The sequence below is a fragment of the Dermacentor albipictus genome, unplaced genomic scaffold (genome assembly GCF_038994185.2).
Source record: "Dermacentor albipictus isolate Rhodes 1998 colony unplaced genomic scaffold, USDA_Dalb.pri_finalv2 scaffold_15, whole genome shotgun sequence".
Lineage (NCBI taxonomy): Eukaryota > Metazoa > Arthropoda > Arachnida > Ixodida > Ixodidae > Dermacentor > Dermacentor albipictus.
Window position 1 is genome coordinate 7,700,135 of NW_027225569.1, and position 14,297 is coordinate 7,714,431.

General features: G+C 46.5%; 1 protein-coding gene across 3 annotated transcripts in view; it reads right to left on the reverse strand.

The window, feature by feature from the left end:
- Positions 1 to 1,857: 1,857 nt before the first annotated feature.
- Positions 1,858 to 14,297, reverse strand: part of LOC139051822 (uncharacterized) — a 44,616-nt gene continuing 32,176 nt past the window's right edge. For all 3 annotated transcript variants that reach the window (XR_011509573.1, XR_011509572.1, XM_070528836.1), the window contains 2 exons: positions 7,904 to 8,048; positions 1,858 to 1,994 (listed from right to left, as the gene is read on the reverse strand). Coding sequence is in view for 1 of the 3 variants with exons in the window: in XM_070528836.1 (XP_070384937.1) it covers positions 1,973 to 1,994; positions 7,904 to 8,048 (167 nt within the window). In the remaining 2 variants the exon portion in view is untranslated. The remainder of the gene's footprint in view (positions 1,995 to 7,903; positions 8,049 to 14,297) is intronic.

Here is a 14,297-nt window from a genome sequence, read left to right on the forward strand (position 1 = left end):
AGGACTGCATGGCATTTGCCGATGACTTCATCATCATGACCTCCACACCTCAAGGCCTCCAATTACGCCTGGATATGCTAGAGAACTTCCTTTCAAGTAAAGGACTGACGATTAATGTGAAGAAAAGTTTTTCCCTTAGCCTACAGCCGTCTGCCCGGGACAAGAAAACCAAAATCCTAACGAATCAAACATTCCACATTGGAACCGAAAACATAGCTACATCTACCACCACCTCAACATGGAAGTACCTAGGAGTGTCTTTTGAGGCCACCGGTCGGAGTTCCCTACCCGTGCATAAGGAAGTTCTGGAAATGCTGCAACGCATCACAAAAGCCGCCTTGAAGCCTCAACAAAGATTAGTTATTTTAAGACAGTATCTACTTCCACGACTCTATCACCGGCTGGTGTTAGGTCCGGTTACCGCTAAACTCCTCTTAAAAATAGATTCCTCCGTTTGGGCAGCTACACGACGATGGCTAGCCCTGCCACATGATGCCCCTCTTGGTTTATTCTACACAGCAATCTCTCATGGCGGACTGGGACTCCCATGCCTCAGAACGCTAATACCCGGTTTAAGACTTCGACGTTACTCTGCTCTAGCAGACTCCTCTTCGGTTGCATGTAGGGCCACCTCAACTATGAGGCTTCTAAGGGCATCCGTGGTACAAGCCACACAACTCTGCGAATACAAGAACACCAACATAACAACATCAAAACAACAAGAAATTCTGGTACTCAAGTTATTATGACAATGCAGATGGGCATGCCTTGAGGGGTGTGGCCGACGCTCCTGGATCATGTGACTGGATCCGTGAAGGAACCGCCTTCTTAAAGGGTAATTGTTGAAGGTCCGATCGAACTCATTGGCAAACCTTACCCGTACTAAGAGGGGCCGTGAGGTCGACAAACAATGCCGGGCCGGATGCAATTCATCCGAGAGCCTGGGCCACATCCTTCAGGGATGCCACAGAACACACCATACACGTATAGCTAGGCATGACAATATAGTTAAATACACAGGCAAGAGGCTGTGGGAAGTCGGCTGGACCGCAAAAGTCGAGTCCCGATACAGAACTGACCAGGGCATTAGAATCCCAGATCTGGTTCTCCAAAGGGAGAGCCAGACGGTTGTACTCGACGCTCAGGTTGTCGGTACCAGGATCCCCCTCTCAGACGCTCACAATGCCAAATGTAGAAAATATAACGATCCATCTCTGCTCGAACAGATATCCACGGTGATGGGGCAGCCTCCTATAGTTTCCTCAATAACATTAAATTTCAGGGGGGGTGTGCGCTAAAGAAAGCTTCAGAACTTTAATAGAACTAGGCCTTAACAGAAATGATATAAAGATAATAACTATCCGGTGTTTACAGGGGGGACTACGTTGCTTCCGCGCGCACCACCGTGTGACGACTATCGTATGATGGGTGAAGTAAGCGTTCGAGCGTCGTCACCTCTCCTCCTTCCAAGCTGTTAACAGCATAGGGTAGTACTGCCCCCTAAAGAGTACCCAGTTCTTGTGTTGGTATCTGTCAGCTGGATTGTGCCCCGTTGCCAGTCACTGGATCCCGTTCATCCGGGCTGGCCTTACGTCCTAGCCGACAAGTCACCACAAGATTGAAAAAAAAAATAGTTACTGATTCACGCAGGGCTGCCTCCTACGCGTAGCCTAAAATCATTTTTTCTTTCCCTGTCCTTTTCCCTTCATTTTTTGTGGCTACGTTTAAACAGGCTCGTTTTCCTCCGACCGCCATGCAATGGCTACATTCCATAACATAACTGAAGCTTAATCGTGCCCTTATCTGTTTTTTTTACTAGATAATAGGGTATAGGATTTTGTGTTCACTCACGCGTCGTGGGGCGGAGCCAGGGGGTATACATAAGCCAGGCATGTCCGTTGGCAGTCTCAGTCTACTGTGTTTTGCCACACGCTGAAGTCGTCTGGACCCATCTGCGGCTGAAGCCTGCAGGTCATGCCCTGGGCCTGGCTTTTCTTGAAACGTCCCCAGATAAAAGAAAAAAATTGGAGGCTTATCAAGGTTAAGCCCAGTGGATGCGAAGCATGTATCACGTGATGCAGCGATGGTGGCGCCGCCGCCGCGTCGCGCGCGATGGCGCGAACCGAAGCATGGAGGCCTCCGCCGGGCGACGTCCGACGGCGCGATATGAGGCCCAGCTGCAGCCGGTGTGACGTCATCACGTGACGTCACATCATGTGATCTCACTTCAGGGTCAATGGTGGCCACCGCCGGGAGGCGACCGACGGTACAGTGCTCTAGAATATGGGTAGTGGGTTCAGGGAGCGGCCGCCGGTGAGGCGGCTTGTGTCGACGATACCAGATGGCGCCACCAGAGCATAGGCTGTATGAGATGCGGCGCGCTGCGCCGTGGCTGCGCACTGTGTATAGAATTGTCGCAGAAATAAACAAGGCTCTGTCTTTTAAAAGAGGTCCTACAAATAGGTGAGGCTGTACACAGATATTGTCGGCGAATCAAGAGAATTAGATATAGTAGTAGCCAACAGCCGATAGCGCGGTCGTGCGGACGAGCGGCCCCGTTGATCCTTCGCAACGCTGATCGCGCTCTTTTGCAGGTACGGCTCCCATATTTCAACGTTAGTGCATAGTAGTATTATCGCCGCCCATAGGAAAGGCTGAGTAAAGGGAGAGGAGTAAACATCCTATAGATCATCGGGGTTATCCAGCCGCCCACTCGAAACTGTCGGCAAACGTGGCTGAGCGTACTCCAGCTTGAGCCATCGGAAGTGTTTTAGTAGAGGGGCGGGGCAACGAGAAATCGCAATAAAAAAAAAACGCTTCACTTAGAGACCGTTGTGTGTACCGCGAACTATATCCGAATGCGATAATATTAAGTGTGGTATGCATGCCCCTGCTTTAATTGTTCTGATGCATGCATTTCTTTTTCTTCAAAACGAAGGGTCAATTGCCGCCGATGTATAAACGCTGATGAATGCAAGACAAGACAAAATAACTTTTATAAAATAAAGCACTCCTTTATTGCAGCGCTCCAACTATGCCCAATGTGAAACATATTCTTGAATTTAGCCGCGCGACTATGAGCACTTGCCCATCTTAGCATGAAGCTTCTTTTTCCTTCGAGCTTCTCGCGACTCATTGATTGATTGAACATAAAAATCTAACCTTGTCAAAACATAAAACTTGACAATGCTGGCTGTGAGCGCTTCTGAATGCTGGCTGCACCCTACACCACATGAAATCTGAGATTTGCCCAGCACCATAACATCTACTATTCTGAACCTGCACAGGCTTTCCTGACTAAAAAAAGTTGTGAAAAGGTTTTCCAGCCTTCTCACCGTCAAAAAAAGCACGCGGGACGGGTAGAGCAACCCTCCTTTGTCACAAATTGCAGTGAACTCATTGTCCTGGCTTTTCTCATTTGGCGCCTGTAGCAGCAAGTTTTTGCATTCGACACAGTCAGTGCGTGCAATGAACTTGCGCGCTACATAACCTGCCATGTAGTGTATTAGCCGGTCATCGCTGTTTTCAATGACATAACCGCTGTGATCTGGAGATATTTGGCGTAGTTTGCCTTCAGCCAATGAGAGATTGCCCGACTCTATGAGTTTGTCAATGTCTTCCTCTGCAGTGTTGGCATCATATGCATCCAGCAAGGAACTAAGTGGCTCATTGCTGTCGGCGTTTCCTGATCTCACTACGCTCGCTAGATAATAAAACGAAAGACAATTCACTACAATCAAAAAATTGGGTTGGTGTAGGGTGATCGTTAGAACCACAGGACTGCCTTACGATACCGAAAAAGTTCTCCAATAGATCCTGGCTCAAGCGCGATGTCATTAAATACTTAAAGCCCTGTGTACTCAGGCGGCTGGGTAGGACTGCTAGCCGCGCGGGCGGGCGCGCCGAGCCTACAGCCCACGCTACAACAGCGCCACCGCTTAGATCCGGGACCTGTCGACACTCGCCGCCTCACCGCATCGCATGGAGCGCGGCGGCTCCTGAACCCACTACCCCATATTCTAGAGCACTGTACCGACGGCGCGATATGAGGCCCCATCTGCAGCCGGTGTGACGTCATGACGTGACGTCATGTCACGTGACCTACTTGAAGGTCAATGGTGGCCACCGCCGGGAGGCGACCGACGGCGCGATATGAGGCCCCATCTGCAGCCTCTGACGTCATCACGTGACGTCATGTCACTTGACCCCACTTCAGGGTCAATGGTGGCCACCGCCGGGCGTCGCGCGAAGGCCGGAAACCTACGTTAATATGCTTCGCATAATAAACTTTGAATGTACTGCCGACGTACTGCATTAACCCGCTAGGCCACCATTTCTCCGTTAAACCTTGAGGTTATAGGTTCGATCCCCGCTAACAAAAAAAACTTTTTTTTTCACTTTTCCTTTCCCTTATTTTTTCCCTTACTTCCCAGTAATGACTATTCCTTCTCCCCCACCTCTACCTCTAACTTGTAACTCACTAATCGGGGGCGGATATGGAGCACTGGGCTTACCCTGGTTCTCACTTTCCCAATTAACAGTTAAAATGGCCTCTTACGTCCACGTAATAATGTACCCCCACTCTCATTTGGACTGCCACCTATGCAACTGTAGCGAGCGCAGAATGGCACCACTGGAGAGGCACTATACAAGTAATCATGGGTTAATCATTAAGTGGCGATGCAGCCTATATGCGCTCCTGGGTTCATCCCGATCGGTTGCTGCTCATTTCACTTACTGCTCCCAAAATAAAGAATATTCCCTAACCGTTACAAGTTCTAGTGCAAAAAGTCTGGTTAGCCAGCACAAATCGCAAGTCCATTCTGCACAGATGAAGGATGTTTCTTCACAGGAACTAACACTTAGCTATCCACCTTCCCGCAATGATTGTCCTATGTGCTCGGCACAATTTTCCTCAAGAATTCAAGTTGAGCAGCATGTCATCAGCAAGCACGGGCTATCTGTAACTTGGCAATGCAGCAGCTGCAACATATTTAGTTACAAAACCTCACAATCGGCATCCGCCCACTTTACCAAATGCCGTAAAAAAAGTTTTTCTTCGCAGCCCTCGTCTGGGGGAGACCACAGTGCAAGTAGAATAACTCAGAATAAAGACACTTCGACTAACTCCGGGCACATGGCTTCAGGAAGCTCGAGAGACAAGGGTTGCGGGGCTCGAATAGTCGGTCGACAAAATAAAAATAGGGGTAATTTGGGGAAGGGTACTCCGGTAGGGGGAGATCAGGCGGCTTGGTCTGAGTGGGAGTCGCGTGTTGTCGTCGCCGCAAGGGCACAGTTGGGCTCGCTTGCCAGCGCCTATCAATTAAGCTTAAACCTACCGGCTCGTTCGGCGGCGGACGTGGGATGCATGATTCGGTCGGCTGAATTTTTGCAATTCGAATCTAGGATACCGAAATCAGACAGATTTGAAATCCATTTGCGTAGCGAGCCGAGGAGGCTCGCTACGCAAATCTATCGGTGGGAGCAAATGCACACAAGAAGTCAGACCTACCTGCGGACTTGTCGCTTTCACTCTCCTGTACCTCTAGTGGGGACATGCATGTCGTCATCTACCCACGGGCCGGTGTGTCAAACGCTAAGTGGAGACAATGTCCCACGACCATTGCCCCCTGCCGGTGATGCCGGTGTGCCCCCAGGGTGTGCAGACAATGAAGATGCTCGCGACCTAGAGATCGCTGGAGCGGCCCAGGGGGTTCTCGCATCGTATTCCTCGTCAATACCACAAAGCCATGATGATGACGAACGGGCGTGCTAGCTAGCCTGGGACAGCGCTGCTGGATATCTCTCGCCCACTCTGGCCGGAGGGGGGCTCGATGAGCACCCGGCTCAGCTGAGTACGCCTGCTCCCCACCCTCTGACCTCATCAGTCGGCTGCAACGATGGTCTTAGGAATGGGGCACAGAGTAAGGAAGTGATAGTGACGTCACCTCAATCCACGAACATTGCCTAGGGCCATTATCTGCTTCCAGCTCGTACGACGGGCTCTCTTTCCAGGATGGGTGCGGCCCTACTTCATCAGCTCGAACTACCTCCGAATCAAGTATATTGATAACTAATTTAATGACCTCAATCTTATTCAGCCGCCCGGGTCAGTTGCAGGTACGCCTCCGAGTCCGGACTCAGATGGGCAGGGTAGGGCAAGGTAGGCAGCGGTACCGGCTGCAAGCTCCTATTGCAGGTGGACGACACCACAGGTGCTTATTTTGGCCAGGGCCGAGCTGTCGCTTCCCCCCCGTAGGAAATATATAAACCAACAGCTAGCTGCGGTTTATCCATTTAGATATCTAGACGCAATTAAGTGTCTACGGAAGAGTAAACGCTACAGAGGGATTCTGGCCAGAGAGTCTGAGCTGTGCGAAACATACGATGACAATGAGCCTAGCACCTTGTCCCCCGAGGAGAACCATGATGACGAAATGCCCCCCACGGTAGACTCATCGGATGTTGCGGACGTCACTCAGATCCAGGATTGGCAGAAAACATATGCAATACTCCAATAACAATGCCGGATCTAGCCATTATATATAAACATTTTGGAGTTAAACCACGCAAATCGAAGCACGCGAAGGACGCCAAAATCCGCCTTACTCGAAGCAAAAACGAAAAGGCTAGAGAATTCAAACGGCGACAGTATAAAGAACGTCAACGCTTATACAACCTCGGTCCAAAAGTTCTTTTAGAAGAATTAATATGTCAGCAGGGGGAGTTGGGGGTAATTGAAGTGAGTGACGTCCACGACGTCTTTGACGGCATACTGGGAGCAGAGTCAATTTCTGTAGATAGAGTTGGTATAGAAGAGCATTCCTTGCCTCATGAGGCCAACCGCTTTTCCGAGGACGAAATTCAGATAGTACTGAAGAACATGGCCGTAGGCTCGGCACCAGGTCCGGATGGCCTAACCGTCCGTGGAATGGGTGATGGTTCGGACCTTCTCCAGACTAATTCTTTTAAGATTACAAGATTCCTATAACTTCAATAAATTGCAAAGTGGTTTTTCACCAGACAGGGCTGCACAATCAAATCTTCTCTTACAGGGCGTCATGAAGCACGCGAAGAGATTTCACAGGCCGCTTTTTGCAGCCTCTCTCGATCTGCGGAAGGCATTCGATTCCATCAGTCACCACGCACTCTTTGCGGCTCTGGAAGAAGGCGGCTGTCACATTGCTTATTTGGACAGTATTAAGGATATCTACACCTCGCAGGCTACCACATTCACCTACAGAGGAAGAAGTGACAATGTCAGGGTGTACATCCAGAGGGGGGATTAAATAGGGGGACCCTTTGTCTCTCTTTTATCTTACTCTGGACCCTCTATTAAACCACCTAAACTCTTCGGCATTTGGCTATGCCATCAATGGTGAGACGATCGCTACAATGACCTATGCGGATGATCTGTTATTTGTAGCCTCATCATATGAAGAACTGAAGAGAAACCTGGAGGTTGCAGACAGTCACTCCAAAAAAAAATCGGATTGGCCTTAAATCCACTAAAAACCCGATATTTTGGTTGGCGGTTCGACGCCCACAGGCTAAAATGGTTCGACTATGGCATTCCTGAGCTAACAGTTGGGGATGCTGTAATCGTTCCTAAAGGTCGTATTGAACCCATTCGATACCTGGGAGTTGACCTTTTCGTAAAAAAACACCCGACGGCTTCAATTGACACTATTCGACGCGATCTCAATCTGATTAATTCGGCCCAGTTGAAGCCATTTCAAAAACTTTACTGCATCTCAACCTTATTGGTTCCGAAATTGATGTATGCAGCCTCCAGCTCTCTCACAGTTCTACCTTTAAGAAGAAGATTAGACCGCGAAATACGCCAGGAGATTAAAAGCATCCTACATCTCCCGGCATCCTTTCCAGACATTATCACACATACTCATCGAGCAGGGGGCCTTGGCATGCTGGAGCTTTCGCGAGTGGCGGCTGAATGCCAGGTAAAAGCATTCGCTCGGCTCCAACGTCTAGGGTCTCCAATCGTGGATGCGGTGTTAGAAGGATCACTCCGTGGAGACCGGGAGGCACTGGAGGAAAAGATGGGCATAGCAACCGGCTTCGTAGAGCCAAAATCACTGCAAAAAGCTCCACAGCAGGCACGTAAAACACACTTGGAGGAGTTGAAGAAAAATTATACAAACAAAAGCCCGTTTGCTTTTGAGAGCGATCCAGTTGGAAATGGGTGGCTTCGGCCAGATACCAGGTACATGGGAGATGGTGATCGCATCCGCTCCTTGCGCCTGCCTACTAACCTATTTCCAACAAGGACGCTCTCCAATCGGCACTCAACTAACGATTCGGCCAAGCTTTGTAAAAGGTGCCATCAGGCACAGGAAACCACATACCACATCCTCCAGGTGTGTCCATCCATCCACGAGCCACGTTGCTCACGGCATAACTTCATTTCTCAGGCTATAATTACTAAACTGCTGGAATAGCACAAGGATGCTGGATTTCGAGCGAGGGCCTCCTCGTGACCGAGGACAATACAAGGTTTAGGCCCGACATCGTCCTCGAGCTCAAGGAAAAAGCATTCATTTTGGATGTGGCGATCGCTTGGGATGCCAGAACAGAAACATTGGAAGGCATGTGTGCTGCTAAGCGCCAAAGGCACCAGGCCTTGGTGCCGGTACTTCAGGCCAAGTGCCCTGGAAAGGAGGTGAAGGTCTTAGGGCTGGCGTTTGGCGCACGCGGTCTCCTTTGTCCCAGCACCAAGAGGGCTTCCAAAGAAATTGGCTCAAAGGAGTGGGAACTGGCCTGGCTCTCGGCACGCACTATGGTTGGCAGCCTTATCTGCCTCAGCCGTTTTTCTAAAGAAGTGATCGCTTGATCTGGGGAAACGGCAGCCCGCCATCCTTGTATCTCAGCCCGCATATCACTAGTTCTTTTTCTTCTTTTTTTTCAGATCACCTAATACTTCACTCTTTTTTTTTTCTCACATCCCACCATAACTTACTAAAATCATTGAACTCCTGTACGTTATCCTAAATGATAAAATGATAAAAGTAATTGAAAAGTATAACGTAATAGGTATTAGACATTATGTATTAGGTAATGTAAAAGGTGAAAAGTACATCCACAATAAAACAGTTCATAGGGTACCTATAATACAACCCTTGGGTTCTTTTATCATCAACTTAGGAATGACGAGATTTTTTTTTTTCAACAATCGACATAACCTCTTGGTCCCCCTTACAGTATTTTTTAGGGGTACTCGGTTAAATATACCTAATAAACATGTACACTTCATGTCACTTTCGTGTTCCTACCTTTTTCCCAGCTGCTGCATTGTTTTCAGGGTTAAATACCATATGTATATTCTGGCCACTTAGCTGGCCCCATCGGGTAACGTCCGTGCACAATTGCCACTCCGGTGCTCTGCTAACTGTGCGAGAGCATCGCCCCGATGCATAGTCTCTTCGGCATGTCTTTTTAACTCTTTTCTAGCATGCTTCACTTTTTGTGCCTTTTGTCTTTACTTCTATCTTTTTTTAGTAATCCGAGGAAGACATTTTTAAAGCCTGTTAGAGCCAACAGTGGACCAAAGCTACAACATATACCTGCTGCAAAGGTGAACTGGAATTCCACGAAGCCTTCTAAAACCGGCCAACTTCGGCCTACCTTACGGTTCCTGGTTCCAGCACGGCTACCCCTGCCCACCAAAGGGGAAGGAAATAAAGAGTTTCTAGCCAATTGCCTCGTCGTCTAATTAGTGACGCGCATGAACGGATTAACGAGATTCCCACTGTCTCTATCTACTGGGGGCCAGGCGAGCGGACCCGCGTGCACAAGGCTCCTGCTTTTTGCCGAAAAACGTGAGTAAATCCTCTTGTACATCATTTTAAACTATTGAAATAGTTTCGCGAACATCCCAGGAGCACACGCATACCAAAATTATGAAGATTGGCATTATATACTGTTAATTATTGGCACATTATAATTCCCACGTGTGGGGGCTCATATTAGCGGCGAGAACATAAAAACCAGTCCCGATAAATTTTGGCGATATCTTAGCAGCGCAAACACACATTTTTTGCAAGAAATAAGGCAACGCGACATTGTGATCCCCGATCCTAAGGAAATAGCTAACATAATGAATGAATATTTCCATTCTGTGTTCACCAGCGCTGATAGAGCCATGGAGGCTCCTTCTCTGTGCCAAGTGTCGGACTTCATATCTTTTGAAGGCGTGTTTTCCTTATTGCTTAATGTTAAAGAAAAATCTTCTGGGGGACCGGATGGCATACCAAATTCTTTTCTTCGCCGTTACGCCGAGCCTGTTGCACACATCTTAACAGCTGTCTTTTCTTTATCTATGACCACAGCGATTTTACCCGATGACTGGCGTGTGGCTCGTGTCATTGCAGTTCACAAGAAGGGTGATCGCCTAAGCATTGAAAACTATCGTCCCATTTCGTTGACATCCACGTGCTGTAAAACACTAGAACTCATCATCGCTCATTATATAACTAATTTTCTTGAAAGTAATAACTTGCTCTCCCCATTTCAGCATGGCTTTCGAAAGAAACTGTCGACATCTACGCAACTTTTAACAACTATTCACGAAATCGCTCTAACGCTTGATTCTTCCGGACAAGTTGATCTTATCTTCCTTGATTTCAGTAAAGCGTTTGATCGCGTCCCTCATGGTAAACTTCTAAACTTACTAAGCTCGGCCTTCCTGCATTTATCATCAATTGGATAAGAGCCTACCTTTCAAACCGTAGCCAGTTCGTAGACGTTAACGGCCATGCTTCTACTGTATTACCAGTCCCGTCCGGAGTACCTCAAGGAAGCGTACTCGGCTCGATCCTTTTCCTAATCTATGTTAATGATATAACTAGCACAATTCATCCACACGTTAACATCAGATTGTTCGCAGATGATTGTCTTGTCTTTAAAGAGATTACTTGCCGTGATGATCAAGTTCACTTAAGCACTAGCTTAGCCAGACTTAATGAATGGTGCACCACCTGGTCTATGACCCTAAATGCTGAGAAAACTGTCTTACTTCGTGTCACGAACAAAAAGCAATCTATCGCATTTCCATATTGCATCAATAGTACACAAATAAAGGAAGTCTCTGAATATAAATATTTAGGCGTAACGATTATCAACACTCTATCGCGGTCGAAACACATTGCGAACGTTTGTGCATCTGCCTCTCGAAAGCTTGGCTTTCTGCGTCATAAACTGAAAACAGCACCTTCAAATTTAAAACTTCTAGCATACAGAACTTATATATTGCCAACACTAGAATACGCCTCAATAGTATGGGACCCGTATTACATGAAGGATAAGCATAAGCTTGAAATGGTTCAGAGGCGAGCAGTACGGTTCATTTTTAACAAGTTTAGGTCTACTGATTCACCGTCAAAACTAATGACCGAAAACGATATCCCTACCTTAGAAGCACGAAGAACTGTGGCACGACTAAAATTTCTTTTCACGATGTACGACAAGTCGCTTGAATTTAATGGACGAACATACATTCAACCTTACCTGTCACGCGCGTCTCGACACCGTCACGCTCACAACTTGCTCCCTTTCCGTGCACGCACTAACCTCTTTAAAAATTCATTCTTTCCTCGTACAGTTGTTCAGTGGAATGGTCTACCCTCAGAAATTTTCTCTGCTGATAATTTTGAGCAGGCACTACTCATGTATTTTGCACAATGATATGGAATGTTATTTTCTTCGCCTCTTTTATTCATGTTATCGCCTATGCAAGTGCATTTTGTTCTGACAAGAACTTGTTATTTTGATGTGATATTGACTATCCCAGTGCATTTTTATTATAGTATGAATATCGTCCTTTGCAATACAAAAATGCCAACTTGTTACTTTTTTTCTTCACACTCTTCCTTTTCCTGTTCCATATGTCTAGCACAAGAGCATATATTATTCTTGTCCTACATGAGTGTTTGCGGAAATACGCCCACCTGCTTGGTCTGTATAGACTGCAGTATGTACAAATAAATAAATAAATAAATAAGCATTGATATTGGTCTGTAATTGTTCTTGTCTTTAACAGAACCACCTTTATGTATTACGACCACACGGGTTAGCTTCATTGCGTCTGGGAACACTGCGGTTGAAAGAATAATGTTGACAATGTGCATAAGCGGGATGCTTACCATCGGCGCGACAGCTTTCAGTGGTCTAGCTTTAATATCGTCAGCTCCAGCTGCACATTAGTTTTTCAAAGCCAATATGACATCAGTTATCTCATATTGATCAGTGGGTGACATAAATATAGTATTTTGACAGTGTGTTTTCACAAAATGTTCTCAAGGCATTGGGGCGCGGTCGTCTGCCGAAGCACCCGAATTAATAAAGTGTTCGTTAAACAAGTTTGCGACCTCGATGTCACTCATGGACTCACTTTCATACAAAACACGTTTTGGCGAACTTGTCTTTCCTATAATATCCCGGATCGCTTTCCATACAAGACGGGAATTTCCCAGAATTTCAGAAAATATTTTCATGTAGAATTCTCGTTTTGCTTTTTTGATATCAGCACTTAATTTGTTCCCCATTTTCTTAAATATTTGAAGATCACCTTCACATCTCGTGTCTAAAAACTTCTGGAAAAGTCTCTGCCTTTGTTTAATTCTGGTGTATAATTCATGTGATATCCAAGGTTTTCTTGTTTTTTGTTTTTAGGAGCTTTTAGCGGAAAGGAGGTATTGTAGGCAGAAGTAAAACACTCCAGAAAGACATAAGCAACATTTGTATCGTTTTATTTTATGACACTATCCCATTTCTGTTGTTCCATGAGTTCTTTAAACCTTAACATGTTTTGTTCCGAGTAGTCTGTAACCAGTGTTTCTTTTACTAATGTACGCTTTTGTTTCGATGGTATTAGACAATAAATTGGTAAATGATCCGTAAGGTCACAAGTGATTGCACCTGACTTCAATTCATCAGGGCAAAAGCTTGTAATGCACAGGTCTAATATCATTTCAGTACTTGAGGTGACACGTGTAGGCTCGTTAATTACATTTGTACAACCATATGATTAGAAAAGTTCTCTGAAATGCAAGAAGGTAGCATTATTTTCAGAAGCATCTATATTAAAATCACCGACAAAAACACATTCACGGATGATTTCAATACTACGCACAAATACTCCTTCTGCAAACTGCATAAGTTCACTTATACACCCAGATGGCGGTCGGTACACGACAGCAAGAATTGTGTTATAGCAGTGACTAAAAACACTCAAAATTTTCGTTCACAATATTATAATTTGGTGGAATTTGGTACGGCAGATCCGAACGGACATACAGGACAACGCCACCTCCACGCTTCAATGAACGACAGGCTGACACACAGTCGTATCCAGGTAGTAAAATACAGTCATCCGGTGTGAATCATGTCTCACTAAAGCAAATGAAATCAAATTCATGGTTTAGGCTCGATAAAAATAAGGTAACCTCAAAATTTATTTCGCAAGCTTAGGGAGTGCAAATGAAATAATGAAAGCTTTCGCTCATCCTTCAGCTGCACAGTATGATAAGCGATGTTTGACATGAATGGAGTGGCGCTTTCATGCAAGTATAGCAGAGGACTATGCTATCATTTCAGGTTTGCAAGATCGTCCTTATCACGGAAAACTGCACGTTCGCCGGTCTTTTTTCTTAGAAGTACTTTTCCATTCGCGTGCCAAACGAACGCCTAGCCAGATTCCTTCACCCAGCATTTTGCACTTGCCAGAAGAGTACGAGAGAAACGAGTCAGATTTTCGCAGATAAGCATGTTGGTATTAGCGTCTCGTAACGCCTGCCTTTTTTCCAGCCAAGCGTCGCGAATTTCTGATTTTGCGAAGCTAACGATTACGCCCCGTGTTTTACCCGGCTTAGCAGGAAGCCTGTGAATGGCTGTTATGTCGCTCGAGCACAGTGGCTTAAGCTCGAGTGTCGTACCTATATCGTTAACCCTCTTCATCAAATCTTCGTCATCAGACTCCGAGACGCCGTGAAATTCGATGTTCAGACGACGACTGTGCCACTCTAGATTATGTATATCCAGATTGAGCTGTACAATTTCGCTGGCCCCTTCCCCCTTCTCGAACTGTTCAACTCGCTTCGTAACTTCCTTGGTTAACTTTTCTTGGGCAAGAATACGTGTATGAAAGTCGTCAAACTTATCAGAGAGTAGTTGGACGGATGATTCAAGAGGCTCAAGCTTGGCAGACAAGGCCAGGAGAGAGTCAATCTTACTTTCCATTGCAAGAAGCCGAGTGATTAGCTCTCGATCGGACGGCTGTTCTT